This window comes from Oryx dammah, unplaced genomic scaffold, assembly GCF_014754425.2.
Source record: "Oryx dammah isolate SB20612 unplaced genomic scaffold, SCBI_Odam_1.1 HiC_scaffold_27, whole genome shotgun sequence".
Classification (NCBI taxonomy): Eukaryota; Metazoa; Chordata; class Mammalia; order Artiodactyla; family Bovidae; genus Oryx; species Oryx dammah.
In genome coordinates, this window is record NW_024070211.1 from 91,384,190 (window position 1) to 91,411,000 (window position 26,811).

At 37.9% G+C, this 26,811-nt stretch overlaps 1 protein-coding gene across 39 annotated transcripts in view; it reads right to left on the reverse strand.

The window, feature by feature from the left end:
- NEB (nebulin) overlaps positions 1 to 26,811 on the reverse strand; it is a 206,756-nt gene that overhangs the window by 116,080 nt on the left and 63,865 nt on the right. For 36 of the 39 annotated variants that reach the window (XM_040229065.1, XM_040229056.1, XM_040229064.1 and 33 more), the window contains 19 exons: positions 23,921 to 24,025; positions 22,975 to 23,082; positions 21,160 to 21,471; positions 20,836 to 21,042; positions 20,343 to 20,447; positions 19,249 to 19,356; positions 16,098 to 16,409; positions 15,688 to 15,891; positions 12,113 to 12,217; positions 10,853 to 10,960; positions 10,104 to 10,415; positions 9,442 to 9,645; positions 8,841 to 8,945; positions 8,651 to 8,758; positions 6,764 to 7,075; positions 6,301 to 6,504; positions 5,728 to 5,832; positions 2,496 to 2,603; positions 600 to 911 (listed from right to left, as the gene is read on the reverse strand). In XM_040229065.1, coding sequence (XP_040084999.1) covers positions 600 to 911; positions 2,496 to 2,603; positions 5,728 to 5,832; positions 6,301 to 6,504; positions 6,764 to 7,075; positions 8,651 to 8,758; positions 8,841 to 8,945; positions 9,442 to 9,645; positions 10,104 to 10,415; positions 10,853 to 10,960; positions 12,113 to 12,217; positions 15,688 to 15,891; positions 16,098 to 16,409; positions 19,249 to 19,356; positions 20,343 to 20,447; positions 20,836 to 21,042; positions 21,160 to 21,471; positions 22,975 to 23,082; positions 23,921 to 24,025 — 3,444 coding nt within the window. The remainder of the gene's footprint in view (positions 1 to 599; positions 912 to 2,495; positions 2,604 to 5,727; positions 5,833 to 6,300; positions 6,505 to 6,763; positions 7,076 to 8,650; positions 8,759 to 8,840; positions 8,946 to 9,441; positions 9,646 to 10,103; positions 10,416 to 10,852; positions 10,961 to 12,112; positions 12,218 to 15,687; positions 15,892 to 16,097; positions 16,410 to 19,248; positions 19,357 to 20,342; positions 20,448 to 20,835; positions 21,043 to 21,159; positions 21,472 to 22,974; positions 23,083 to 23,920; positions 24,026 to 26,811) is intronic. The other 3 variants (XM_040229055.1, XM_040229061.1, XM_040229063.1) reach the window with 3 other exon arrangements.

Consider the following 26,811-nt stretch of genomic DNA (forward strand, 5'->3'; position numbering starts at 1 on the left):
TTTCTTCAAACATCTATAAAACATATGCCGCAAAAAATGCGCTTCTCACATCCAGATTTGAGATGGCGCCTCTGCTTCAAATAGGTACTAGGTTCTGTCGTTACCTTGTGACTGCTCCACAAAGAGAGCCCTGCTGAGAGGAGAAAGCGCCAGGGAAATGACCCAGTAGCGTCCAAACTCAGTGACTTCTCTTATTTCATAAGAACAACAGTGAATCTTGCAGCAGTATTCTACTAATGATAAACTTATTTGTTTTTCAAGGAAGCTAAAACAATTCTTGAGTAACTTTAAAAAAACAAAAATGTGTTCTTTCCCCCTTAAAAGAATAAAATAAAAGGTCTCCCTGTGGTAGACCTGGAATTCCAACATTGCTTAATTCCAGTTTAATTTTTATAAGACCAAGTCAGGTCAGTAAATTTCACTTCCTTATAAAGGCTAGTAATGTATCCACAATTAAACAGTAAAACTATTCTCTGATTCACATCTCATTCACTAAACAAGAAATCCTAGTTTGAGTAGCCCAGTGAGTTGTTTACAAAGGATGGCTTTCATATGGTTCAATTTCCTTCTGCACAGGCTGTTATAGACACTGTACTCACGTCACTCTGCAGGTCATAGGCCCGCCGAGCATGGATGACGTCGCTCTGGTCGGGCAGGCACGTCCACTGGTGCAGGTAGTTCTTGTAGTCTATGTCACTGACCAAGGTCTGGCACTTCTTGGCCAGCACCACCCCCAGCATGTCCACCGGGCTGCTGAACTTGGTCTTCCACTTCTCAAAGTCCTTCTTGTACTCCCGGTCACTCTGGATCTTGGCCACATGCATGGACCACATCATCTTGGGGTCATCTTTGATGTCCCGGGCTCCAATGTGATGGCCAAGCTGCTTGCGGTAACCATCTTTGTATTTATACTGAAATGAAAATGCACAAATCAGATTTTCATTAGAAGCCTTTAGAGGTCACAAGTCTGTACAAATTATCTTGCTTATATCACAGTTGTAAGCTGACTTTTGCTAATAAGCAAAACTCAAGGCAGTAGCTTACCTTTCCTCTAGAAGCTTATAGTGGTAATAAAATAGATGGAATTGATATGATTGTAGTGTATACCCCAAATCACCTTTGGCCTAGTAATAATGAATAGTTCCTGAGGCAGGACATGCACACAGTGGAGAGGCCATTTGGACCAAGGAACTTGGAGAAATGGGTTAGACACTAAAAGCATATCAGAAAAGAGATGTGCTCAGTGACAAGATGGGTTTAATAAGTAGTAAAATGATTGTCTGGTTTCTGTGAGGATAAAGTCAAGGTCAAGGACTACCTGCAGCAGCAACAGAAAAGAATTTAGTATTTCATAATGGATTCACACATTCAGTGATGGTGGCAAATTTGGCATTATTTTGCAAATTGACTAAACTAGGGGAGCTGACGTAGCAGCCCAGCCGGTTAGAGCATGTTCCTAACTAAGTCATAGGTTCTCATCTCTCATGGACCAAGAGTGTTTTTATTATTCCATGGCCAATGACATCATCTGGAATCCAAGTTAATTATCCAAAATACAAGCTTCTAGTCACAAAGATAACTGAGTGAAAAAGTATAAATTAGTCAGCAGAGGCAATATAGTACAGTGGGAAGGAATGAGATGGACTGGAATTTCAACTCCACCACCAACCAAGAGTTTGACTTTAGACAAGTTGCTTAAGCAATCCACAAAACAGGGATAATCACAACACTTACATCCTAGGGTAATTATGAAAAATAAGTGATATAATGCATGTAATACTCTTAGCACAGATTTCTCAGTGCTTTTGGTTATTATTATTTTGTTATCTATTATTATTTGCATTAATCCACTTGTAGGAAAGGCCCAATGTATGTAAACTAAAGTGAGTCACTAATTGATCTTTCTACATAAAACACAGTGTATTACCATATTCCCAAATAGTAGGCCTTGAATTTTAGAGCAGTGGTCTGTTCTCCAAGAATCCCCTGAGGTACCAGGGAAGGATGATGGTTTTATTCTGTAAGGTACAAGCCACAAGCCAGGAGCTGGTTAAGGGTGCAAGCTTGGGCTAGTCTGGTACTGATCAACTGTCTTCTTCTCATAGTCATATAAGGGTGAATTGTAATGTTAAGTGTCATATGCATTTTTTGAGTTAAAATGCTATATAAAGCCAGGCCATGATTCTCACCGGGAGAACTTAAGTTTATATAAGTACCTCCAAGCCTGCAGCTATACTCTAACAAATTCCACATGAATGGCTCTTTCTCTGTTCTTGGTGGATCAGCTTTCACTGTAGATACTGTGTCTTAACAGTTATAAAAATTTAACAAACATTCAATTTTTCATTTCCCTCAAAGCTAGATTTTAGAAAAATCCTACATAAATACATCAGGCTTTATTTCCAAAAGGCCAGGAAAGTTCTTTTCAAAGATTTAGTTCAGAGAAAATGTCCCTTCAGACTGACCACATACTTGCAGTAAAATTGACAACTCACATCACTGATGATGTCCCTGGAGGCCTTGGCTGCCACAATTGGGATGGCATCACTTCGTAAGTCGTAGCCTTTCTTCTTTGCTTCTTCGTGGGCGAGTTTGTACAGACTCTAAATTTGAGCAAAAAAAAAAATCAGATGTTGACATTCATATCCAAATATTAACAGAGAACTAAAACAATTCACTAAGTTCTACACAAGTAGGTGCCTGTGATCATCTCCCTGTTGAGAGTCCTATGCTTTGTGATTTTTTTTGGCAAAGTTGAGTCTTAAAAATGATACGGAACATGGTACCTTTGGTTTTCATTTTTAAAGTTATGTTATATTAACTATATATAGGTATTATTCATTGTTTTAAAATTTTGAGTTTTAACAATGAATCAGTTTTGGAAAGCTGAAACGAATGGGTCTAGGTGGCAAAAATGGACAGGAGGAGAACTAAGTCAATCTGCATTTATTTTGCACCAACTCTGTGCTGTGGCAGTGCTTGGGTCTTGAGAGCCAAAGGCGAATATGACCTCTTTCACTTCCAAGACTGCTGGAGAACTGATGGAAAGACTGATGTGGAACAGGCTGCCAAGAAGTCAAACTACAAATGGTGCTTTACCCATATTATCAGAACAAACTCCAGGAAGGAGAAATTGATTCCAAACTGAAAGATCAGGAAGTTTTCTGCAGAGTGAGTAATCTTTGCATTGGACCTTGAGTGATAAATATGGTTTCAATAGACTGAGATGGTGGTCAAGGGCACAGGGACTTGTATGAATCAAAGTATGGGTGGGGGGGAATTATAGGGATGTCAAAGGAAGTGGGGGCAGTGCCAGGCATAGGAAATGGCAATACAGGACTGAAAAAAGTCAGGAGTTGGGCTGTGAAGGCCTGCAGAGAAGTTTGTGCTTAACTCTGTATGAAATGGGAAAACAACAACAATATTTGAGGGAGAATGACATCATCAAATTTGCATTTTATCTTCCTGTCCTAAACGAGAAAGAAACACAACAGAATTGAACTAAGCTAATAGAGAAAAGTCAGAGAAAGCAGACAAGGCAGGTGAGGCACTCAGTTCAGGGCATTCTTCCTGGGCCTCTTTGAACCAACTGCAACATACAGCAGCTCTGAGCTTTTGCAATAAAGACAGAGCTGACAATTCCAGAAATGCTGAGTGGCTAGGGGCCCTTTGCCTCTTAAAATACTTGTTTATACAGCATGTACTTTCCTGTAGCATTATGGGACCTATACTGTAAGTTTAGCTGAAAATTCACTTCTTTGAGAGTGGCACTTGATGTTTTTAGTTTGGGATGACAATTTATAGTTATATAAGCATTAAAAATATAGTTTCTACCCCCCCAAAATAAAATGACTTAAGTTGGTGACTAATTAATTTAAATTCTCTCAGTTATATTCTGCAGAAAAGGAATACATTTTAAAATAGGCTATCTGAGAAAGAATATTTTCCTGGAAAGTTTCCCCAAGCTGGGAGAAATAACTAATACATCAGCGGACAGAATCTTGGATTCACAAAAATCTCCATAGCCTTAAATCAATAGGTTCATTCTAAGAAGGAAAAAATGCCGAGATATAAATATAAGTCTTTGAACTGAAACGTAAGTTGCCAAATGGATAAATACAAGATAGAGGAAATCTAGTTTAAGCCCATGTAAGTTGTGTTAGGGTTTTGGTTGACCCCCAGTCCCATATGCACCAGCAGTGACATAGTTGCCAAGGACTCCTAAGGCACAGGGTGAAGAAATGGAGGGCAAATGTCCAGAAGAGGAAATGCAAAGTCAACGGTAATCTACGTTAGTCGTTCCTCACCTGCAGGACTGTGTTCAGTTCTAAGAGTCACATTCTGCAGGGATGTCAGGTGAGGAATGTCCAGAAACTTATAACAACTCTGAAAAGAGTACTATTATAATGTTAAACCCGCTTTTCAGGTGGAAAACTGAGAGACGGTGGGGATGTTTAGATTAGAAAGAGAACATGGGGTGAGTTGGTGGGGAGGCACACAGCAGCAACCGCATCTCTGCGGGGCAGGCACAGACTATGGTCTTAGACAATTATGTGGGTCTGCAGAGAGAAACCATTGACCCAATACATGAGAAACATTTTGTAAAGGAACTGCCGGAACAAATGGGTTGATTTATGAGTCACTGAGAACACTTAAGCTAAAGCAGGATGATGGCTTATTGGGTGAGGACTTCTGCCTAGAGCAGAGGCTGACCTCTCAGCCTAAACATCTATGGTTCTAATTAAGAGAGTAGCATTGACACATATTACCCCCCCCCCTTTTTTTTTTACCACGTGTAAAAATAGGTAGCTAGTGGGAAGCTGCTGTAAAACACAGGGAGCTCAGCTCTGCTCTGCAATGACCTAGACAGGTGGTGTGGTGGTGGTGGTGGGAGGGAGGTTCAAGAGAGAAGGGATATACATATACATATAGCTGATTCACTTTGTTGTACAGCAGAAACTAATACAACACTGTAAAGCAATTATACTTCAATTAAACAAAAATCTGTGGTTCTGCTATGGGGCAGCTCTATGCTCACAGAAAACAAATAGGAAATGGACTTGCTAATGTGTATATTGATAGGTCCCCTCTGTCTCTCAGTTATTTGATTGTACTGTGATTTTAATCCTTGACTTAAACCTTATAAAAATTGTAAATTTTGACCCTAAACTATAATTTAGGAAAAATAAAGCATGTGTGGAAAATAAATTTAGCACAGCTATGTAACATATGTGCTATGTGCTAAGTCGCTTCAGTTGTGTCTGACTCTTTGCGACTCTATGGACTGTAGTCCACCAGGCTGCTCTGTCCATGAGACTCTCCAGGCAAGAATACTATTGTGAGTTGCCATGCCCTCCTCCAGGGAATCTTCCTGACCCAGGGAGTGAACATGCATCTCTTATGTCTCCTAATAAGGAAGAGATAAATATGTTTTGGTATATTGCCAATTTCCTAACTTAAATTAATAAAAGAAGAAAGTCTAGTTAATCTTCTGGTTACTGCTTTAATTATCAGTTCTTAAAATTTACACTGCCTAAATGGTAATTTGTGCTACTTCAAGATTGATGCTTAGGATGGTAATTGAGAAATCCAAGAGTATTGGGTACTCACATGGAGCAAGAAATGGCATTCTTTACAAATTGCTCATTTATATTACATCACCATGGAACAGATTAACTGAAATATGAAACGCCATGCAAATGTCATAGAATTAGCATCTGCTCCCACCTCACTGTAGTTGACTTTGTTCATTCTTGCCAACGTAATTTCTGGTGTGTCTGGCATGATGTGGACCTGAGTCTTGTCTTTGTCCCAGGCTTCTGTGTACAGACGCTAGCAAGGAAAATAAAAAATGTCATCAGGAAAATAATTCAGTGTGTATTTAATAAAAATTTCAGGGCCACAAGAACTCTAGAAACAAAGATAACAAGAGGTTATGCATTTTATATACATTATGTATTTTATGTATTTTATTGTTTATTTACTTCAAGTAATCAGTTCATAGTAGAACAGATATGTATGAGTTTTCTTTTGATACTCAGAATTATATGTTAACATAAGGAAATTCAGAATATCTTATGTAGAGATTTTCCACAAAAATGTGCCATTTTATCAAAATCATGAAATAACTACTGAAGTAAATGTTAAAATATAAATGGCATAGATATTATATATGAATATATATATATATATAGAGAGAGAATATCTTTTGTTGCTCAGTTCTCTCTTTCTTTTCTTGATCATGCTTCTTTTCCTTTGGTTTAGCTTTAGAAGTAATGACTCTGAATTTTGAAGCCTCACCTTGTTCATATTGATGGCGTTGTTCTTGGCCAACACTTGCTCCAAAGAATCAGTCACGCTAGTAAATTTGAATTTGTCTGGAGGCTGGCGATAGAGTTTATCACTCAAAATTTCACTCGCCCTCTTGCATTTTTCCACATCTAAAGAGCCAATGGGAACCCAGCCGATGCCTCTTAGCCATTGGAGATCTGACTTGTACACATTCTGTTAATAAAAATAGTAAGTATTTATCAACAAGACATGAAATAAAGTAACAGCACTTTTGAAAATGTAGTTTGGTGCACAGACAAGGTATCAGACAATATTCCTTTGTGGTCTGGAGGGTTTGACATTGAACACTCATAGGAAAAGAAGAAATGTTTTCCCCTACTTCAGGGGCTGGAGTGGTTGGTGCCACTTATCCAACGGATGTCAATTCACTGATTTCCCACCTTTGCATGTCATTATGATCCTCGGTACTCACGTCACTCTGGAGGTCATAGGCCTGCCGAGCATGGATGACATCGCTCTGGTCGGGCAGGCACGTCCAATGATGCAGGTAGTTCTTGTAGTCTATGTCACTGACCAAGGTCTGGCACTTCTTGGCCAGCACCACCCCCAGCATGTCCACCGGGCTGCTGAACTTGGTCTTCCACTTCTCAAAGTCCTTCTTGTACTCCCGGTCACTCTGGATCTTGGCCACATGCATGGACCACATCATCTTTGGATCGTCATGTATTGCTCGGGCACCAATGTGATGGCCAAGCTGCCTACGATAGCCTTCTTTGTACTTGAACTAGAAGAAGAAAATTACTGATAGTTACCTAGTATAACTGTTAGTACAAGGTACAAAGATTACTAGGCTCAGATTTTCCTATTCATTAAAAATGCTTTCCCCCTGAATATTTCTTACCTGGAAAACTCCATGGACAGATGAGCCTGGCAGGCTACAGTCCATGGGGTCACAAGAGTCCAACATGACTTAGTCACTAAACCACCACTCCTGAATATATAAATAATATATGCATCTGCATCTTATAAACCATTGAGAAAATAAAGCTTGTGTATATGTATACAAAAAAGAAAACAGAAATTAAGACATTCTGGCATCTGGTGATAACTGCTGATGAAAATGACTTTTTGTGGGGATGTGTGTACATGTAAGAGAGAGTATATTAATAAAATTAGAATGGGGTCATATTGTAGATGGGTATCTGCTCATTTCAGTTATTATTTAAGTATTTTCCTATGTCATTATATGTTCCCTTGTGTGTGTCCGACCCTTTGTGACCCCATGGACTGTAGACCACCAGGCTCCTCAGTCCATGAGATTTTCCAGGAAAGAATACTGGAGTAGTCAGCCATTTCCTCCTTCAGGGCATCTTCCTGTCCCAGAGATCGGACCCATGTCTCCTGTACCTCCTGCATTGTAGGCAGATTCTTTACTGCTTGAGCCATCAGGCGAGCCCATATATTCCCTACAAACATGATTTTTAACGGCAGCAGGTATTGCATTATATTGTCTTATAATACTTTTAATCCTTCTCTGACTGTTGAACATTTTTTTAAAAAGTATGACAGCTACTTCCCATATTTTGGATTTAAAGGGAAAATACACTTTTGACTTCACAGACAATAGAAATAGAAAGAGAAACACTTCTAGAAATGTAAGCAAATCCATCTTTTAAAGTAAATAAATATCCAATAAATATCCACAGCCAATTACAGGATGCAGAGATAAACATACAATTCACGGGAATGTTTGGGCTATAAACAGAATAATGTGTTCCACTCCTTCAGGTTTACTGGTTCACGGGAAATGGCTGGGTTTGGAAGGGATCCTATGATGAGTTCAACTGCATGTATGTCATATTGTTTGCTGCTGATGTGTAGTCGCTAAGTCATGTCCGACTCTTTGCAACCCCATGGCCTGCAGCCTGCCAGGCTCCCCTGTCCATGGGATTTCCCAGGCATGAATAGTGGAGTGGGGTGCCCTGTCTCCTTTGGGGGAATCTTCCTGACCCAGGGATCAAAGCTGCATCTCCTGCATCTCCTGCCTTAGCAGGCAAATTCTTTACCACCAGAGAAACTCCATACATCATGCGGCAAAGTCAAAAGGCTGTCTGAGCTACAGTAAAGCAGCCAATCCTTTTGTTCAGCAGGGAATGGACATTAATTTGAAATGCATGTTGCTATGGATTCAACCATAGCTAGAAGTTAGCCTTTATGTTGAGAGCTTCATTACCATTATTTTAAACTATATACTTACAAGACACCATTAGCTAAAACCTTAACCTCACAGCTCACTTGCTTTGCTACATATCCTCGAGAGAAACCAAAGCTGAGCAAAGAACTCTGCAGGTGCACTTACTTCACTTGCAATGTCTCTGGAGGCCTTGGCTGCCCTGATAGGAATGGCATCTATCCGCATATCATAGCCTTTTCTCTTGGCTTCATCTAGGCCAAGTTTATAGAGTTTCTGAAAAAAGACATAAATCTTTGTAAGTCTGATCTATAAAGTAAGAAAAAAAATTATCATGCAGCATGAACACATTGCTTACCTCACTGTAATTTATTTGGTTTTGTTTAGCTAGTAACACTCCAGGAGTGTCTGGCATAATGTGGACAGTGGTTTTATCTTTATCCCAAGCTTCTGTATAGAGGCGCTGAAATAAACAAAAACAGGTGTGACTAGCTCAGGTCAGTAATGAACCTAGTTCTTAATGAGAGTAAAGAGTCTGCTCTGTGAGTCAGTACTTGTGACACCTTTGGGTCTAGATGTCACATCAGTAAGAAGCGCGATACTTACTTTAAAACCACTTTGAAAGGGAAAGCGTTAGTTGCTCAGTTGTGTTCAACTCTTTGAGTTCATGGACTGTGGCCTGCCAGGCTCCTCTGTCCATGAAATTCTCCAGGCAAGAATTCTGGAGTGGGTTGCCATTCCCTTCTCCAGGGGATCTTCCCAACCCAGGGACTGACCCCAGGGCTCATGCACTGCAGGCAGATTCTCTAGCATCTGAGCTACCAGGGAAACCCACTTAAAAACTGCTTTAAGGCCAAGCAAAAGAACTGAATGTAATTTTTCCTTTATAGAAACAGATTTCAGTGTTTACACACACATACAAAAATTAACATCCACCTCAAGTTAGGGAAAGGACTTACATGGTTCATGGTAATAGCATTGTTTTTTGCCAAAACCATTGGGATGGAGTCCATAAGGCTGGAAAACTTGAATTTATCTGGGTGCTGACGGTACACGTGGTCACTCAAAATCTGGGTAGCTCTCTTGTTCTTCTCATCCTCAAGAGAGCCACTAGGTAACCAGCCAATGCCTCTGAGCCACTGAAGGTCAGACTTGTACAAATTCTGAAATTTTAAGTGATAGACCATTAAACAGAAGTATAATGATAGTCCCATAAAGATATAAAATTTTGTTTTATATTACATTATAAAATACTACATTATACATTTCAATGCTTGAATTCCCTGGGAAATTTTTAAATTTTGGTATTTCTTGGGAATCCACAAAATATTCACATTAGAAACAAATTTTGAAAGACATTTTTAAACAGAAGAACACAGAACACCAAAATTCTACTAGATCAATAATCTGGAGGTTTCTACCAAAGCAATGGGTGCTTCGCTGGTGTTTTCTTTTGTGAAATTAATGATGCTCCCAGTATTTCTGTGACTAGATAGTGTGGACCTTAGTCCAGGAAGTAGAATTCAGATGTGTAAAGTCAACTCCCTTCGTTTGGAGGGAACTTTGACACTTAGGAAAGCAGACATGGTTTCTTTTAGCCAAAAGAAAATCTTAGACTCACATCGCTCTGCAGGTCATAGGCCCGCCGAGCATGGATGACGTCGCTCTGGTCGGGCAGGCACGTCCACTGGTGCAGGTAGTTCTTGTAGTCTATGTCACTGACCAAGGTCTGGCACTTCTTGGCCAGCACCACCCCCAGCATGTCCACCGGGCTGCTGAACTTGGTCTTCCACTTCTCAAAGTCCTTCTTGTACTCCCGGTCACTCTGGATCTTGGCCACGTGCATGGACCACAACATCTTGGGGTCATCTTTAATGTTTCTGGCTCCAATGTGGTGGCCAAGCTGCTTGCGAAAACCTTCCTTATACTTGTACTGAAGGAGGAAAAAAAAAACATGTCTTAGTCTTTTGAAGATTAACTTATGTTACTACCTTTGTGGTGAACTATAAAGCATATTAACTCCAAATATTTTCATAAGGCTAGAGAGCCACAGATTTAAGTGCTGTTTCTTTTCTTTTCTTTTTTTTTTACTTTACAATTCTGTATTGGTTTTGCCATACATTGACATGAATCCACCACGGGTGCTCTTTTTTTTTTTTAATAGGAAAGATTAAAGGCTAAATCCAGCTACAGATTCCATACATAATAAATACATCCTTGAGTTTATCCTTGTCCCATGCTGCGTCTCTGGGATCATTTCACTATTTTTAATTTGTTACTTGAAGACTCTGTTCAATTTAAAATTAAACTGAGATGTTTTTGAAGTGAAAATTGCAATCTAATCAGTACAAACAAGGGATAAAGTCTTACTTCACTGGCAATTTCCCGGGACGCTTTAGCTGCTTTGATTGGTATGGCATCAACGGGAAGATCGTAACCTTTTTTCCTCAACTCCTCATAACCCATTCGGTAGAATTTCTGTTAAGAGATGAAAATCACTTTGAAAAAAAACTGTTTCCCATTAACATCTGCATCATGATGAATCCAATGTGCTAAATATTTTAAGAGTTCATGAGAATAGCTTTTGAGCTCTAGAATACTCAAATGTACTGGAAATCGTGCCCATTGACTGATGATGATCTTGTTTTAAACTCTAAAACTCTTCAATTACCTAGACCAACAAAGTTAAATGTCAGCTCTTCCCAAATATTTATGAGAATGAGACAGAATAAATTGGTAGATAAATGAAATGAAATATCATCAAGGTGCTATTTTCCAATTAACTTTGACTCTTTCAATAGAAGTTTTTGTTATAAATGAGAAATGTCTTTGCCATCTAACACTAGAGTCTATTTCACCATATAGGGCTGTCCAAAAGTAAGATCCACATTTTTAGGCAAGAAACAAAGCCCTTCATATTTTTTACAATGTAAGATTTTCTTTTAGGAAAGTTTAAATATCAAATTTTAAAAGTTTAAGTGAAATAATTTCCTTTTCAGATTTGTTACATAATTAAATGAGAATATAATTTAATGCACTTCATTCAGAAACCAGATTGTTTAAAGTACCTATTGACCTTGGACTTGTTTTTATATTTTAGTCCTTTTTGGTATTACTTCAGTATCTTATTTAAGCTAAGGTCTTCATATTAGAATTTATTGCTAAAATATTAATTTTTATATCTATAAATTTCAGGAGGTTATACTATGACTATAAAAATAAAAATGAAATTACCCTGCATGAGTTTTTTATGCTCATCTAAATTTTATTGAATTGCACGTGTGTCAGGCACTATAGTGGCTAAGCACTGTAGATCCAATATGATTTGTCTCTGCCCCACATGAAGTTTCTGTCCACACAGGGAAGAGCTATACAGACCATTAAAATATGACAACGTGTGTAATAATGAACCACAAGGAACAGAGAGCACATCCCTCCAACTCCATCCAACAGAAAAAATGCCAGTTATTGGGATGTTCAAGCTAAAAGCCATTAAATGAGGATGCTAAGTCATATGAAGTTTGTTAGTTAAAATGATTCAAGTATTCAAAATAGCCTCCAAATAAATTCACTGCCTCAGAAGCAATCAAAAGGAGCTATCTGAAAATACGTGTTTCATTGGAAACTTACATCACTTGCATTGATTAAGTTTGCTTTAGCCAGAATAATGTCAGGTGTATCTGGCATGATGTGAACTTGAGTCTTGTCCTTGTCCCAAGCTTCTCTGTAAAGTATCTAAAATGAGATAAAAGGGTTTTTCAGATTAGTTAGTGACATAGTTGACATAGTTAATTTCAAACACTGTTACTACTTCATCTAAATTAAGCATTATAGTAGCATAAGCAGAAAATAGGTATAGCATTTCATGACTTATGAGACACAGTTGCCTTTCAAAATATAATTATGGATTGCCTTTTCAAAGTTGCAACAAACCCTGCTGGTAAGAAATCAGCCCAAGTAGTTAAAGCTTTTACCAGCGTCATCAAACAGAGCAGCAGTTCTCCACCTTTTGGGATTATAACAATCTCCCTGGGATTTAATTAGGAGACAGCCTTTATCTTCTGGTTTCCCAGGGGCTCAGTGGTAAAGAATCCACCTGCCAGTGCAGGAGATGCAGGTTCAAGCCCTGAATCGGGAAGATCCTGTGGAGGAGGAAATGGCAACCCACTCCAGTATTCTCGCCTGGAGAATCCCAAGGACAGGGGAGCCTGGTGGGCTGCAGTTTATGGGGTTGCAAAGGAGTCAGACACAGTTGAGCATGCATGCATCTTATCTTCTGGAAAAATGACATATTCGGGGTATGTCTAGATATTAGGGAGTCTTATTTCCTATGTGGTTTATCATACAGTTATACCTCATAATTATTTGAGGGGATTAGGATTCCCCCAAAGGACTTTGTATGAGATTCATCAAAGTCTCTTGTGTGTCCGAGGGTCATTCTGTTTCTTCAACAGAAAACAAAGGGACCCAAGCAAAAATCTCATTGGTTTATTAAAACTATGGGGTAAAAGTCTGATGAAAAAATAGTGTGCTTACATTGTCAGAGAGTCTTCCCACAAGTTATTTATCAATTACAAAGATTAAAATAGTAACTAGACAGTGGAGAAACCTCACAACACCATTTCACCCAAGAAATCAAAGCTAAAATGATCAGTAATAGGATAGATTGATATCATGTGCCTCCTGCCATGCTGTGTAGAGGAGGATGCAACATATGCTATCCTGCCAAAAATACAGAACCTGAGTCTAATCATGAGGAAACAGTAGATAACCCCAAATTTACAGAGGTTCTGTACAACAACTGGCCTGCGCTCTTCATGAATGTCAAGGAATTTTAAGGCAAAAGACATGACAAATAAATTCAATGTGTGGTCTTGGGTTGGATTCTGGATCAAAAAAAATTTTTTTCACTTTCTATAAAGCATGCTTGTGGTAAAATTGAGTAAATTCTGTACACTAGTGCTATTTTAACACTACTTTTCTGATTTTGATCATTGCACTGTGGTTATGCAAGAGAATGTTATTTTCAAGAAACACATTGGAGTATTTAGGGATAGAGCAGTATCAGGAAATAACACATACACACAAAACATACACATGTAGGAAAGAAAGAGAGGGGGCAGGGGGAAAGAGAAAAAAGACAAATGTGACAAAACGCTAATTGGTGAATATGGGTGAAGATATACATATATATATGTATATACATGTTCATATAAATTATGTGTACTAAGTTCAACTTTTCTGCATGCTGAAATTATTTCAATATAAAAACTTTAAAGTCTCATTGGTTCCTGGGACTTGTCACTTTCCCTTTGAGGCGTGCAGTGTGGGGTGTGAGGGGCTGGCACCTTTCTCCTTCCTGACATGGTTACTATGGTCCTTGTAACCCAAAGACCTTCAGGACTACAACAAAGCAAGGCTTCTGAATTTCCTTATACCTTTATCCTGGACTAACCTTTATGAACGAGAAAGATCAGAGTTTCTCAGCCTCAGAACTATTGATGTTTACTGGAGGATTTGTTGTTGTAGGGGAGCGGTCCTGACTTCAATCCACTAGATTCCAGTAGCATGCCTCCCTCAAGTTATGACAAGTTATGAGTATTGCCAAATGTCCCCTGTGGGTTGAAACTGTTCCTGGTTGAGAACCACTGAGTTGGACCATTTCAATGCCGTGTGTCCCTTTCACCTCACGGAAAACAGAAAATGCCAATAATGTTTATTTACACTGAGATAGATGAACTGGCCTATTCAAAAGGAGAGACAGCAGGCTCCAGGACCCCAGTGGCCCTTTGCTGAGGCCTAAGGAGATCAGTATCCTGTAACAGGGGCACACTGTAGAGGAGGTCTATCCTGAGACTTTGACATTGATAGGTTTCATGATGCAGGGTTTTGCTATTGGCCATCATATTAGTTCAGAACTTTATACACAGCCCTGTTTCATGGAGAAACAAGAAACTTTTCTAAAGAGGGAAATAATTTGTAGAAATTTGTTGCTTTATTAGTCACCTGATGGATTCAAATTGCTACCATAAAATTAAAAAAAAAAAAAGGGAACGTGAACATTCCTAATAAAACTGACAGGTCAGAAATTACTATAAATTTTGGATATAAAAACTGCAAGATGTCTATGAGGGGATGATTGGGCAAAGAGGAGCCACAGTTTATCAACTGCTTTTGTTGTGTTTTTGTTGTTTAGTTGCTAAGTTGTATCCAACTCTTTTGTGACCCCATGGACTGTAGCCCGCCAGGCTCCTCTGTCCATGAATTCTCCGGGCAAGAATACTGGAGTGGGTTGCCATTTACATCTCCAGGGGATCTTTCCAACCCAGAGATCGAACCTGCGTCTCCTGCACTGGCAGACAATTCTTTATTACTGAGCCATCCTGGGAAACTATCAAAATACTTAACTGTATGCTAATTAAGGGCTTACATATATTCTATAAAAACTAACATATATGTAAAATATATAAAATGTTATATATATTTAGATCTCTCTAAGGCCCAAAGAGTTATTATTATAAATCTATTTAAATGTTCTTAGCTCCAAAATCTTAGTGCACATAATTCAATGCTCTGTAATTTTCAGGGTTATGCTTCTGACTGAGGAAGGTAATCTTTCCCTCTCTGCATAGAATTACTCTATACATCTTCCATTTATTTTATTCAATAAATACTTACTGAGCACCTATTATTATGCCAGACACTGGAATCAGTGCTGGAGAAGGAAATAAGAAGGTAATGGAAGATATATAAATACAAATATAAATAAATATATATAATCTATTGTGATTCAGCTAAGTGAAGTGTATTATAATCACTTGAAAGAAAATATATCCTTTATGACATTTCCCCTGTGCCTGTGTAAGGTACTCAGAATATCTCCCTCTAATACACTGTACATCTGAGTCTCTAATGCACACATCTGGGTCTTCAATGCACACAAGTTTCAAATAAAGAAATATGTTCGATAGTTTTCTTGTTATGCTTTGGATAAATAAGCAAGCAGCTCTGGGTGACAAAAATTGATACTAACTCATTTTTACAAGATCCACTGTAGGGTAACTGATAATTCAAATGAAATAACCAAATAAAAAAATGATGCTGTGTGATGCAATGCTGTGTTATCCTATTATTTAGCAAATACTGTTGAGCACCTACTGGATATCAGGCAGTATAGTTTCTTTTATCTCCGAAGAGGTACTCACATCACTCCTATTTTTGGCATTTGTCTTTGCCAGAACTATGTCCATGGCGTCAGGAATGCTGGTGAACTTGTTTCTATCCGGAGGCTGGCGATATTTCTTCTCACTGATGATTTCTGAAGCCCGTTTGTTCTTTTCTGCCTCCAAAGAACCCAAGGGACTCCATCCTATGCCTTTCAGCCACTCAAGGTCAGACTTATACAAATTCTGTGAAAATACAAAGCATGCCATCAAAATTCCATCCTCATCCGGACCCTTGACTCAAACAATTATATGCATTCAAAAAAAAGGTATGTTTTAGATATTCAATAATAATTTGTCTAAGTAGTTTCTGTCTCTTAATGATTAAATGATCACTCATATGAGATATGAAGTACTATACACATAAACTATGAGATTTAGTAGAAACTGACCTCACTCTGTAGATCATAAGCTTTTTTAGCATGGATCACATCATTCTGATCAGGCAGGCATGTCCACCCATGCAGGTAGTTTTTGTAGTCCACATCACTGACCAAGGCCTGACATTTTTTGGCCAGCACCACTCCCAACATGTCCACTGGGCTGCTGAACTTGGTCTTCCACTTCTCAAAGTCCTTCTTGTATTCTCTTTCACTCTGCATTTTGGCTACATTCATGGACAACACAAGCTTTGGATCATCTTGCAGACTTCGGAATCCAATATGGTGGCCGATTTGCTTGCGGTAGCCTTGTTTGTATTTAAACTGAAATCAGAGGAAACAATTCTCTTATTAACATAAACACAAGTAAAACTCTGTTTTCTTTGTTTGCATGTTTCCAAAACTGAAATGAGAATTTCATTTAACTTAGTAACAAATGTGAAAACTGGTTGATTCATGCTCATATATGGCAGAAACCAATACAATATTGTAAAGCAATTATCCTCCAATTAAAAATAAACAAATTTAAATTTAAAAACGAGGAAAGAAAGAAAGAAATGTGAAAGCTTAAGTAGAGGCTTCTAAAAATACATAATGTAGCTGAGTAACAGGACAGGTTATGATGAAAAATTAAATTCAACTAGAGGCAGAAATATATGTTGGAATGTGCTGGACATTATGTATGCTGACTCTAGGGTAGCATTTGATAATGCTTATAGGAATAATGGGAAAAGCATGGCTAAGTTGCAAAAAATAATTGGGAAGACTCAGGACTTGATGAGCAGGCCTAACAGTGTAGATTAATTTATTAAACTGCAGGGTTTTTTAGTGGTTTGCCATATAATTGTGTCATATAAACTTGTCTTGTTCAGATTCATTCGTCTGTGCTCATAAAAACTGCCAAATATGTTAGAATAGAACAAAAGTCCACAAGATCTCAACATACTGCCAAGATAGGTCAAAATGAAGTGCATAAATGTAAGAAATGGTGAAACCCAATATTTAGATTCAATTGGAAAAAACTGCATTATTGTTGGTGACAATGACAAGAGTAATTGATGCCAGATGCTGAACACACATTATACTTTACAAAAGTAGGTTCTACTCTCTCTTGATACCTAGCTTCATGGTTACGGCTTATTAAAAATGCTCAGGAATTTACGTGGACCATCAGTTCAATTTGTGCAATATGACAAGATTGCTTTTTAAAAAGTAGATTTCTGTAAGAGATTCTGTAGGAATACAAATAAAGGCAACTCAGAAGTTCATTTGCTTGGCCTAACCTGAAACAGGAACACAACACTAACTTTTAAGGTACTCTGTTTTGAGAGGGGTTTTGAAAATACAGAATACATCACAAGTGGAATGATTCAAGGACTTACAAAGCTAAAACCAAAGGAGAATAAATAAGAAATTTGAAATGTTTGAAGGGATATCAGGTGAAAAGGGAAATATGCTACTCTATGGTGTTCTAGAACACACATCTAAGGCTGACCAGTAACATGTTTAAGTTTGAAAAAAGGAAATATGTAATGGCAATTATAAATGAGCCAGCAAAGAAACAAACTGCCCTGAAAGACACAAAAATTCTTATATTTGTAAATATCCAGAGACCTATTGGAATGGAGAGAAGACCTATTAGAAAGGAGAGAATGATGTTGAGTGGGAGATTAGATTAAATAAACCTTTTGTTATCTTCTAACTGTAAATTCTGTGATTCTAACTTATTAAGTATTGATAAAAATAGCTCTAATCTCTTTAGGTGGCATAGATATAAGAATCATTTGAAACTGAGAGGAGATATAATCTCTACAATTGTGGGAAATTCATTTAAAGGTAATTCAATTTTAGGGGAAGATTTAAAAAAATCCTAACAGACTTACATGAAAATAAATGTTTCTTAGGAAAGTATTGACACAATGTCTTAATTTGCTAAACCACTTTTAGCTCATAGGGAATTCTAACATTAAATGAAAATGAGTTTACTTTCTGAGGACCATTCAGACGTCACTACTGCTTTAGGTTCATCATCACAGCGATTCATTTTAATGGAACATTGACCTGCAAGCCAGAGAGTGGGTAATAACACGTCATCTAATTAATTTCCCAACTCTTCTGGAGGGCCACAGATTAACTGAATTAGAGAGAAATTTCCCTTATATTCTTAGAATTTATTGTCAGATTGTTTTTAGACATGTTTTCTCTCCAAATCAAATCCTTGTTTTGCTTTGATTTCAAGATTTTGATTAAGATGCTGTGACAAAATTCTGGTAATTTATTCTCTATAGCTGAAATTCTCCAAATCTTTGGTGTTTAATTTTTGGGGTTAACCAAATGATATCTTTGAGTTTGCAGAATCTTTAAATTGAATATTTATAAAAATTTAATTGACCAATAGGAACTGTATCCAGTTTTTCACCAAATTTACTACCTTTTCCAATCATAATTAGAAGTTGCCTTGGCGGTTCCCTGGCAGGCCAGTGTTTAGGACCTGGAGCTATCATTGCCATGGCCCAGGTTCAACCCCTGGTGGGAGAACCAAGAGTCCACAAGCTGCATGCAGTCAGAAAAAAAAAAAAAAAGTTGCCTTGAAGAGCAAATATCTTTGTTTTATGATCTTTCAACCAGATATTCAGGGGAAAGTTAAGTCCTCTGTATCTTAAATCTAAATTCCTGCCACTTCGTGTATTTTCTACACCCTGAGCCAATTTATTAGAATTATGTAAAAGCAAGGATGGCCTAAATAAAAAGAACTGACAGTGAGTTTTAAATATGTGCAAAGAAAAATCTATTGAGGTTGTTGAGGTTATGTATCATCTGGCACTTTGAGTTTGTCTAAAATAGACAAATAGACAGGAAAATTATTTGCAGGCAAGTGGGAAAACAGAGTTTTTGGTTCTTTTGTAATGTGTAGAAGCATCACGACTTAGTGTAATGTGTCTTATAGGTTCACTGGCTCAGTCTCTACTCAGGAAGCCCCTTTTTTGATATTCAATCAGTGAGAAATAAGAGTGGATTGGGGTAACTGAAGAGGGTAGGAGAAGATGAAGGAGACTGCATTACATTTTGAAAGGTGAGGACTATCTGTAAAAATCATTACCAGCTCATTAAGGTACTAGATTCAGACATCAATATATCCTCACATAAGTCAAAAAATACTTACATCACTAACGATGTCTCTGGAAGCTTTGGCTGCCTGCACAGAAATTGCATCAACTGGGAGATCATAGCCTTTTTTCAAAGCTTCTTCCCATCCAAGTTTATAGAGTTTCTGAAAATTAAAGAAAATATTTACCATTATTCAGTGTACATTAAAAACACAAAGGATTATTGAACAGAAGTTTACCTAAAGAGTGGACATCAGATTCTAACATCATGTATCTTTCTCTAAAGATATGGATAAAAAAGAATATAAGCTGTTTAACAGAGCAATGACTTAGCATCAAGTGATCTGGCTTCGACTTTTTTTTTTTTTTTTTGCCTCTGAGACTCGCTCCCCACTACCTTGGTATTAATAGTATAGTTGAGTATGGCTTTTTTCATTCAGACACAATGTGTTCATATCAGGTATATTAGGTAGACTTCCTCTACCATTAAGTATAGTCTAAACCTACTAATTTGAATATAGGTATTAAAGTAATTGATTTTAAAAAGGTCAGGTAATAAAATTTTAATTATCTAAATGATAAAAGTAATAGAAAACGAAATGGCTTTTGTAAGGTGCAAAAAATAAATTCATCTTTTTGACTCAAATTCATTGAATTGATGCACGTATGTTTAAACTGGACAATAATAACAATAACTGAAGGCCATCCAGTGCTTACTGTGTGTCAGGCACTGTTATGAGAGCTGTGCATGTAATTCCTCATTTGGTCCTCATAGCAATTCAACGTCATAGGCACTTTAAAGGTACCAGTTTTAGGAATGAACAAACTAAGGCTTAAACCCAATATTACGCAACTCATAAATGGGAAAGTCAAAGCTCATACCAGGCCTGTTTGGTGCATTTTTCTTTTAATAACTTGAGATTTACTGATTTTCTACACTGTGTGAAACACAATTAGCACTGAGATAAACAAAAGAGGCACAGTACCTACCTCCATGGAATATATAATCACAGCCATTCACTTGCTTCTAACCACCATAAATTGCAACATCCCTCTATTAACCACTTTGAGTCAATCATTTCCATAGCTTCAGCATTTACATCAATTATATACCATGACATCATTTAATATGTTTAATTACATATTTTACCTGACTGTACATGGTTTGATTTTGTTTGGCTTGTAAAATATCTGGCGTATCTGGCATCACGTGAATCTTCGTTTTATCTTTGTTCCAATCAACAGTGTATAAGTACTAGAAAGTTAAAAAACATACATTTAAAATTGGAATAACTTTTTAGGTCAAACAAATTTTTAAAAACAACATTTGAATGCACTCAGTTTGAATTAGGTTAAATTAATTTAGTAACTAAAGGAATATATAATTCAGCAAAGACACCAAAAATAAAATCAGACTTAAAAAATAATTTAAAAGAAAGAATTATTTCTAACTCAATTAGAAGGGCAAGGGAAATAAAAATAAGAGGTAAGAAGCAGAAAAAAATGGTATAGGAGAGTGCTCTGGTACTATTTGCCACTGAATAGAAGTGATGAGTCCAAATTAAAAATTTCCCAAACAAGAACCAGAGGATGCTAGCCCCGCCTGGCTGGGAGTTGCAGGGAAGGTTGGCTGTTCAGTTTACCTTGTTCATGGTATGAGCATTCTGCTTAGCAAGCACCATGTCCATGGAGTCATTCAGCTTTGAAAACTGGAAGTTGCTCGGATGCTGGCGGTATTTCTGGTCACTGGCATATTCAGTTGCTCTCTTGGCCTTTTCCACTTCTAGGGAACCAGCTGGACTCCAGCCAAGCCCTTTGTACCATTCATTGTAGTCCTGCTTATATTCATTCTATAAACAGAGGAAGCACATTTACTTTATCAATTCAGACACAAGAATGTGGCATAGGAGCCTGTAATCTCCCTTCTCATGCTAGGAACGCAATCATCACCCAGAAAGATCACTTACATCACTCTGTAAGCGATTCATATTCTTGGACAGCTGGATGTTCATGGCATCAGGGAGGAGAATATACTTGTGAATCAGGTGCTTGTAGTTGGTATTGGTGATATTGGCTTGGGCATCCTTGGCGGCTGTGACACTGAGCATATCAGCAGGGGTGTGGTAGCTGGTCTTGGTCTTCTCATAGTTTTTCTTGTACTCCCGGTCAGATTGCATTTTGGCCACTTGCATGGAATGAACTAATTTGGGATCATCCTCAAGACTGCGGAAACCAACCATCTTCCCCCTCTCCTTTTCATAATTGTGTTTGTATTTATACTGTGAAGAAAATTTGAATATTTATTCAGAGCAATTCCCTTGACCAGATATCATTCCCTTGACCAGTGTCAATGTTCTGTATTTCATAAAAAATGATACTTGTATAAAATTCTGCAGTTCAGAGAATACGTTTTTCACATTTATTTATGTAACCTGATACAACTATATATTATGAGGTAGATGCAAAGTTATTCTTATTGCCCCCATTTTATAGATGAGTAAACTGAGACCCAGAGGGATGAGTGACTTGCTAAGGTCCCTAAGGATTAGAACCTTGATCTTGTGATGATACACCACACTAATTTCTACTCTTATGCTGTTGTTAAAAGGGACCTGTAGTAGGTAATAAGAGTACAGCAAACAAGAAAAGAAAAAAAGCAGACTGCTCCAAGCAGTTTAATGTTGCCCGAAGAAATCATCCAGCCGGTCTTACACTGATAATAGGCTTAGTTATGAGACACACAGTATACTTTCAGGGTAGCTTTATATTTGTGGAGTTCTTTTTCAGATTCTCCATACTGGTGTAATCGGGAAGAAATTTTGCTATTTATCACCAACTTCCCTCTATAGTGGGGAGATCCTGATACATGGAAAGCTTCATATTCAGCCCGTCTCTTGTGGGTTCAGGTGTGCAAGTTAGGGTTACGATCTGGGAGAGCCAAATGACTCCAGCACAATAGAGGGAGGAGTTCTGGGGATGATGCAGGAGTAGGGTAGGGATGGAGAGGAAGAAAAGATGAAGAGCAGAGCAGGGGGAGGAAAGAGAAAGTATGCCTGGGGTGGCTAAGGAAAGAGTGCTGTGAATGCACTCCTCCCACTTCCCCCAAATCATTAATGTTCACTGTGAGGGGATTTCCTATTGAGACAGACAAATGAAAGAAGCGAGTTTCACTGAGGTGACGTGTTATGGCAATGGTTAGACAGGCACACCAGCTCTCTGAGGTCAGGGCGGGGGAGCCCCAACTTATAATGTTTGCCAGTTTCTCTAGTATAAACACTTCCATTACAGCTGTATCAAGCTGTCGATAGTTTAACAATGGGTTTGCAAAATTCCTAATTATTTAATAATCAGCTATCATGAGAACAAAAGATCAGCACCCCCAGCACAGCCCTTTCTGAGACATCCTGTTAGGAAGACAGTCTAAGAGGCAGTAGGCAAGGACAACACGAGTCTTCATTGAAGACTTAGTGAATGGCGTTGGATTTCTACAGGCCACGGTCTCGGTGAGGGAGACCAAAGTTAATTCACCCAGATCTCATGAGTCAGGGAGCTGACATCTAGGTGGTCATAATGTAACTGGCATTCCATTTTTTTCAAATTATCCAAGAAAACACAAGAGCAAGGTTAAGACATGTTCATAGAACATAATGGGGCTACTGTTAGCAGGCATGATTTTTTTTTTCCTCTCATGTTTTACTCATTCAGTGTTTTTAGAACTCAGCCCTTATTATTTTGGTAGGATAGAAACCCCCAGTCAGGTGACTGCTTTCCTTTAGACTTACATCACTTGCAATATCTCTCGAGGCCTTGGCAGCTTTGATAGGAATTGCATCAGTTCTGAGATCATAGCCTTTCTTTTTAGCCTCTTCTAAAGAAAGTTTGTAGAGTTTCTGGAAAGAGAAGCAAAGGAAACAGTTTTCTTCTAAATAGGAAAATCTTAATTTTTTTTCAAAGACTAAACTGGCACTGAAGTTAGAAATGTGAAAACCCAGTATATTCTCATTGATGCATTTTGTCAAATAAGAGTCAAGAGAAGAAAACAAAATAGCTGTGTTCTTACATCAAAATACTTTCACTGTTTTGCAATGGACATTTTAATGTATATAACTGTATGGATTCTACAATCCAAAAATAAGTCAACTATCCCAAATCCCTATGTAATTCAAACAAACAAAAGAAAAAACACCTGGTAGGATTTGAGGATTTCCTAGCAACTGGTTAGGATGAGAAAGGAAGTGAAATAAAACCCGGATGCAGTTTCTAACAGTACATGTTGCACATTCCTTATGGAGCTTGACCTAAATTCTTCAAAATGTTCTTCCCTCTCCATTTAACTTTTCCCAATACTCCCTCTTTAGAAACATTCCAAAAGCTTGGTAGAAGAACTCTCTAGGAAAGTCCTGGGAGTCATTCTTTATCTCTTATCCTGGGCTCTAAAGCCCTTTAATTAATTAATTCTCTTTAATTCTCCTAGTTTGATAAAAAGAAACTACCCTAGAACAAAATCCAACTCCCTTCGAATTCCTAACTGCTGGACCCAAGGCCCATCAATAGGCCTATCCCTATTCTTATCAAAGCAAGATGAGAAAGAGAAAGATGCTCATTTGTGGATTCCCACTCATTTTCAAAACATTCACTCTCAAAATTGAAACATTAATCTGTTACTTTGTTTTTACTAGTTCAAATGGGTAGGAAAGTAAGATGACAACAGGGGAGAGTCTTACTTACATCACTCATATTAATTGCATTTGCCTTTGCCAAAATAATCTGGGGGATATCAGGCATGATATGGACTTTGGTCTTGTCGGCCTCCCATGCTTGTTTGTAGAGGTGCTGGAAAGTTAAAAAAAAAAAAGAAAGAAAGAAAGAAAGAAAAATAAATCAATAGAAGTTAATATTTAAAAATTTTAAAGTCATTTAGTACATACATATTGAAAGTGAAAGTGACAGTCGCTCAGTTGTGTCCGACTCTTTGTGACCCCATAGACTATATGGTCCATGGAATTCTCTAGGCCAGAAAACTGGAATGGGTAGCCTTTCCCTTCTCTAGGGGATCTTCCCAACCCAGGGACCAAACCAACCAAGGGACTCACATTGCATGTGATTCTTTATCAGCTGAGCCACAAGGGAAGCCCAAGAATACTGGAGTGGGTAGCCTATCCCTTCTCCAGAGGATCTTCCTGACCCAGGAATCAAACCAGGGTCTCCTGCATAGCAGGCAGATCCTTTACCAACTAAGCTATCAGGGAAGCCCCATACATACATATTATTTTACACAAATATCAATATTTTATGTATTTTTGTTAGCTCACTCTTATTTTTTAAAAGTTTAAAAGAAAAATGTGCTCAAACAAAATAGTGGAGAGGATGTAAAATGGAATGTAAAATGTCCTGTCTTCCTATTTTACAGCCTGGATGTAGCATTTCCATCTTTGAATTTTCTAGGCATATTAAAGTCCACATTTAGTCCTTTTGAAATATAAGTCATATATATTATTCTACATCTTGCTTTTTTACTTAATATTATAGTATAGACATCTTTTAGCCTTCTCAAAATAATTAACTTCATTCATTTAAAGAGCTACGTGGTATTCCATGAAGAGGTATCACCTAATTGATTTAACCAGTTCTCCATTGACAGACATTTAATTTGTTGTTTTCATTTTCTTCTATAGTAAGCAATGATGCCATAATCTTTGCGGTGATCTGGAGATGCACCAGGCAGCTACCCATTCAAAGAAGGACTTGGTGCCCCAACTGTTTGCAGACAGCCTCCAAATTGTCACCTGCTTTAGGGTTTTGCTGCCTCACTCAAGAGCACATCTCCCTGGTGGCCACATTCAGGGATCTTCAGAGTCTAGGTACAAAGTCCTGGTCATTTTACCCAGCGCAGGACACTCCTGACAGGCTGTGTCCCCTCAAGAGCCCTCTGTGGCACTGACCTAGGCTTTGTAAGGCCACCATCCCAATTGGACCCCTCTTGCTATGTCTGCCTCCCATGGGTACTGATCCCCGAAAAATGCCCTGTACTCCAAATTCCACCTTAGCATCTCCTTTTGGAGACCCTAACCTGCAAAAAATACTAATAGGTATATGTATATATGTATATCTTTGCACTTACATGAGGCCTTCTGAAGGGTATTGGGCAGATGAATTTTAATTTTAATTAACACTAGCAAGACTAGTTTATATTAACTTTCTTTCCAGTACTGTATATCACACAAGTTTTTAATTTTTGGAAATCTTATAGGTGAAAAATGCTATCTCTTTGTTTTAGCCAGGTTTGATTTAAAAAATAAAAACAAATCTTCTAGAGTTTTCTTCTAGATCAGGGGTGGATAAATGTCAAGAGTCAGATAGTAAATAATGTTAGGTTTTACGAGTCACAGAATCTCTGCTATTAACTACTCAATTCTGCTATTGCAGTGCAAAAGTGGCCGCAGACAATATGCAAATGAAGAGCTGTGGCTGTGTTACAATGAAACTTAAGAAAGCAGTAATTTTCTGATCTCTGTTCAAGACCAGCACAACCAATCAGAACTATGCAGTGATGAAAATGTTCTGTGTCAACCAACATGACAGCTCCTAGCCACACAGGACTATCAATCACTTGAAATGTAACTAATGTAAGTGAAGAACTGAATTATTATTATTTAATTTTAATTGACTTAGATTTGTCATCACATGTGGCTAGTGACTATAGTATTAGACAGTGCAATTCTAGTGGAAAGAGCAATACTTATTCCTCAGAGTCCTGGCTCTAGTCTAGACCAGGTGATTCACCTGCTGTGTGTCTCTAAGGGAGGTGCCTTGCCTCTCTGGGCCACACTTTCCTCAACCCTGCAACAAAGGGATTCAACCTGATGATCACTAAGATACTTCTTAGTGCTATTTGCTATTTCTATGGTTCTCATCTTGGCATCAGTAGTCTAAAATTATAATCATTAACATTGGAAAAATGAAAAAGTGTTTAAAAAATAAATGTATGTTTGTGATAATTTAAATTCTATATCTTAAAGGGACACTGAGATTTGTGCCTTGTGTTGACAAGTCCCTTTCAAAGAGACTGATCTTCTTGACAAATTTCTCTCTCAGAAGATTCCAGAGGATTTACTCAGAGACTTAGCATAATACAGCTCTTTCTACATCATTTTCTGCAACTGTATCATGTTAGATTCAAATTATTTTTCCCATTTTTGGTTAATCAATGGCATTTCTAATTGTGATCTGCACAATGTAACCAATGCTGCTGTAATTATTCTGTTATCTGCAACTTGATAACAGGTGTCCAAGGAAAGAGGGTAAAAACAAAACAGGGTGATGTGCTTGTTTGATTGTTGGTCATGAAATCAACTAATCGCTAATAATGTGAAACTACAGTGAGACTTTTCTGAAGACTGGAATCATTACTGATCCAAGGAACTAGTGGTGGAGAGCAATTGCTCTCAGGATTGGCCAGAGAAGTTTCTGTCTCAGAAATGCTGCTACAGCCATGTAATCTAGGAGTTTTCTTTTATTCCAGCAAAAAGCAAGGAAGCAGGAGTGGGCTGCAACACATAGCTGTTATAAGCCCTACAATATACTGATTCATCATTATGAACTTCTACTCAACTTCACCT